Source organism: Gracilinanus agilis, chromosome 2 (genome assembly GCF_016433145.1).
Source record: "Gracilinanus agilis isolate LMUSP501 chromosome 2, AgileGrace, whole genome shotgun sequence".
NCBI classification, from domain to species: Eukaryota; Metazoa; Chordata; class Mammalia; order Didelphimorphia; family Didelphidae; genus Gracilinanus; species Gracilinanus agilis.
In genome coordinates, this window is record NC_058131.1 from 285,981,199 (window position 1) to 285,984,480 (window position 3,282).

Consider the following 3,282-nt stretch of genomic DNA (forward strand, 5'->3'; position numbering starts at 1 on the left):
ATGGAACAACACAGTCAGGTACTCCCCATGCTCAGGGGGAAAAGAGAGGCAGAGCCTGTGAATACCAAGAGGAGGATTAGCTACTCTCAGTTGGACGGTTCAGGTAAGTTTACGTCTTGTTGCCCGTGCCCATGATGGGGGAGGATGAGACTTGTGCAGTTGCCACTTGAAGTTTGCTTTTTACTCTAGCTGAAGCCCTATTTTTTTTAAACCCTTACCTCCATCTTAAAATTAATACTAAGTATGGGTTCCAAGGCAGAAGAGTGGTAAGGGCTGGGCAAGGGGCATTAAGTGACTTGCCCAGGGTCACACACAGGTAGGAAGTATGTGGGGTCAGATTTGAACCCAGGACCTCCTGTCTCCAGACTTGGCTGTCTATCCATTGAACCACCTTGCTGCCCACCTGAAGGCTTATTACCACAAAGCGTACCTGAGAGTGTTTACTCAGGATAATTTGCATCTTATGCATATTTTAAGCACTTAAATTTCATTGAAAGAGCCAAAGAAATGACATTCCATAACATGTGCTCTTTCTCTGTTAATCTTATGCCCATACTAGCTGTTGCCATATCAGGTGGGGGTCCAGCCCAGCCCAAGTGGGCCAATCAAAATTCCCATTGTTGTCCTCTTCTAATGGTCGGTGGGATGGACCAAGATCTGGGCATCATGAGTGAATGAATTAAAATACATTTATGGAGCATTTGCCAAGTACCAGGGACAGGAAAAGAGAAAGGGAGATGGCAGCCCTAGGGTTTAGGAAGGACCTCGATTGATTGCTAAGCTGGAGATTGACCAGAAAAGGACAACAAGGATGGTGAAGGACCTTCACTCTGAGTCGGGAAAGATTGGTTCAAAGAACTGGACATGCTTAGCCTGGGCTGGAGAAGATGTGGGGGACATGATCTCCATCTTTAAGTATTTGAAAGGCTGGGATGTGGAAGAAGAGGAATTAGTTTTGTCCTTTTTGGCTTAAGTGGGCAGAAACAGAAGCAAGGAGCAAAAACTGTAAAGACAATTAGAGCTCTGCAGAAGTGGAATATCCTCAGTCTTGTTAAAGAAGATTTCTTGGATTTTGACTTAAAGTCTGGAAGACTCTGAATTCAAATCCTGCCACAGGTATGGTCCTTAAGTGCCTCAGTTTTCTCAACTATAAAATGGAGATAATAATAGCATCTATTTCACAGGGTTGTTGTGAGGAGTAAGTGAACTAATATGAGTAAAGTGCTGTGCAAATCTTAAAGCACTATATAGACACTGTATAATTATTAATCTCCATATAATTTAGGTACTTTCCTACAGAATGTAGTGGGAGGAGCACTGGACTAGAAATAATGACTATAGATGGATAATATATGTATTTTATAGACACTAACTATAAAATAATTCTTACAGACAAGGAAACAGAGCTCTTGGGTTCTAGCTTCTTTTCTACTTAACTAATTGTGTGGACATGGGAATATCATCTCTTTGATCTTGTTTCCTCTTTAAATGAGGATAGCAATACATGAAACATCTGGTAGTAGATAGCTAGATCAGTTGATTCCTGGATATCCCTTCTAGAATATAGGATTTGTTGTTGTTGCTTCATTTATGTCCAACTCTTTGTGCCCCGATTTGGGGTTTTCTTGGCAAAGATACAGGAGTAGCTTGCCATTTCCTTTTCCAACTCGTCTAACAGATGAAAAAACCGAGGCAAACAGGGTTAAGTGACTTGCCTAAGATCACAAAGACAGGAAATGTCTGAGGTCAGATTTGAACTGAGGAAGATGAGTCTTCCAGACTCCAGACCTGGCACTCTCTCCACCGTACCATCTCGCTACACAAATATATATTTGCCAAGATGTAACGAAATTACCTAATTTCTGCTTCTTTCCTTTTGGAGGAAAGGCTGGTGATCTCTGGCTTTTATTCTGTCTGGTGCCATGTTGGGCTTATTTGGTTTTGAAAACAGACTGCTTCGAGAGATGGTGGATTTCCCCCTTCTTGTTGGTCTTCAAATAGAGGCTGTACAGTTGCTAGTCAGGCACTTTCTAGTAGGGATGCTGATGGGGTATGTTTTGGGCTAGATGGTGACAGAGAGCCCTTCCGACTCTAGACTCTGTAATTCTGGGTCTCAGTTGTCCTGCTGCCCAGGGTTTTTCATGAGAGGAACTTCTTGGACTCATCTCAAAGGAGAAGCATTTGCCAGTGACATCCAGGGAGCAGGATGCCCAGCTCCTCAGAAGGCAAGCCTTTTTTTTTTTTTTTTTTTTGGTAGCAGTCTCTAATAATTTGAAGTTTGATGATCAGATGTTACAGTGTGAGATTGCTCCCTGGAGTTCAGGTAGCTTGGCAGTTTATTCACTAAAGGCCATAACTGTCTCAGCTTAGTTTCTTCACTCCCAGGAATTGAGGAAATTCCTTTACTTTAGTTCCGAGTCTTTGATGTCAGCTCTTTGGCATACCTGCTAAAGGGAGCCCTGGGGATTTAGAAACCCCTCTCATATTCTAAAGAGAGCTACTCTTTACTACCTTTTTTTTTTTTTTACAAGAATTTGTCAAAATGGGAACAGATGAGGTCAAAGAGGGTCAATGTGCATTGTGAGAGTTCCTTAAACCCAGACTTGACCACACTGTTCCATAAACCCAACTTTTATTTATTTAAAAAAAAAACCTTACCTTCTGTCTTTTGGTTCCAAGGCAGAAAAGCAGTAAGGGCTAGGCAATGAGGGTTAAGTGACTTGCTCAGGGTTACACAGCCCGGGAAGTATCTGAATTTGAACCCAGAAAATTCAGAATTTGAATCCAGAACCTCCCATCTCTAGGCCTGGCTCTCAATCCATTGAGCCATCCAGCTGCTCCCCTTCAACCCAACTTTTAGAAAAATTTAGTTTTTCTTCATCTTTCCTTCTTCATGTTAAGAATAATTCCATGTCCGAGCTTCAGAGAACATCATAACCATTAGTGAATTGTTCACCATTTAGCAGAGGTGTGTAGTTTCCTTAGTATGTGTTTGGCTTTAACAGGGAGGAAGGAATGAACGTCTTGAGGAAAGATTCTGAGCAATCTCACTGTGGCCACTTTTTAAAATTGACATGCCCAGTCCCCTTGACGCAGGAGGGAGAGCAGGGAGAGGAGAGTTAGCTGTAAAGCTGTGCCAGCCCCTGGGGGTGTGGTCTCTTCACAGGTGCTGCGGTCTGAACAGGTGCCTTGTGGGGAGGGAGCAGCGTTTGGGCCGTTGGGAGGAGAGGAACTACATGACTCCTCCTCCTCCTCCTCCTCCTTCTCCTCCTCCTCCTCCTC

The 3,282-nt window shown here is 43.2% G+C and overlaps 1 protein-coding gene across 1 annotated transcript in view; it reads left to right on the plus strand.

Moving 5' to 3' along the window:
• The window catches only part of RGS3 (regulator of G protein signaling 3), a 212,021-nt gene continuing 208,739 nt past the window's right edge, over nt 1-3,282 (plus strand). Inside the window, exon 1 of the mRNA XM_044664086.1 lies at nt 1-103. Coding sequence (XP_044520021.1) covers nt 1-103 — 103 coding nt within the window. The remainder of the gene's footprint in view (nt 104-3,282) is intronic.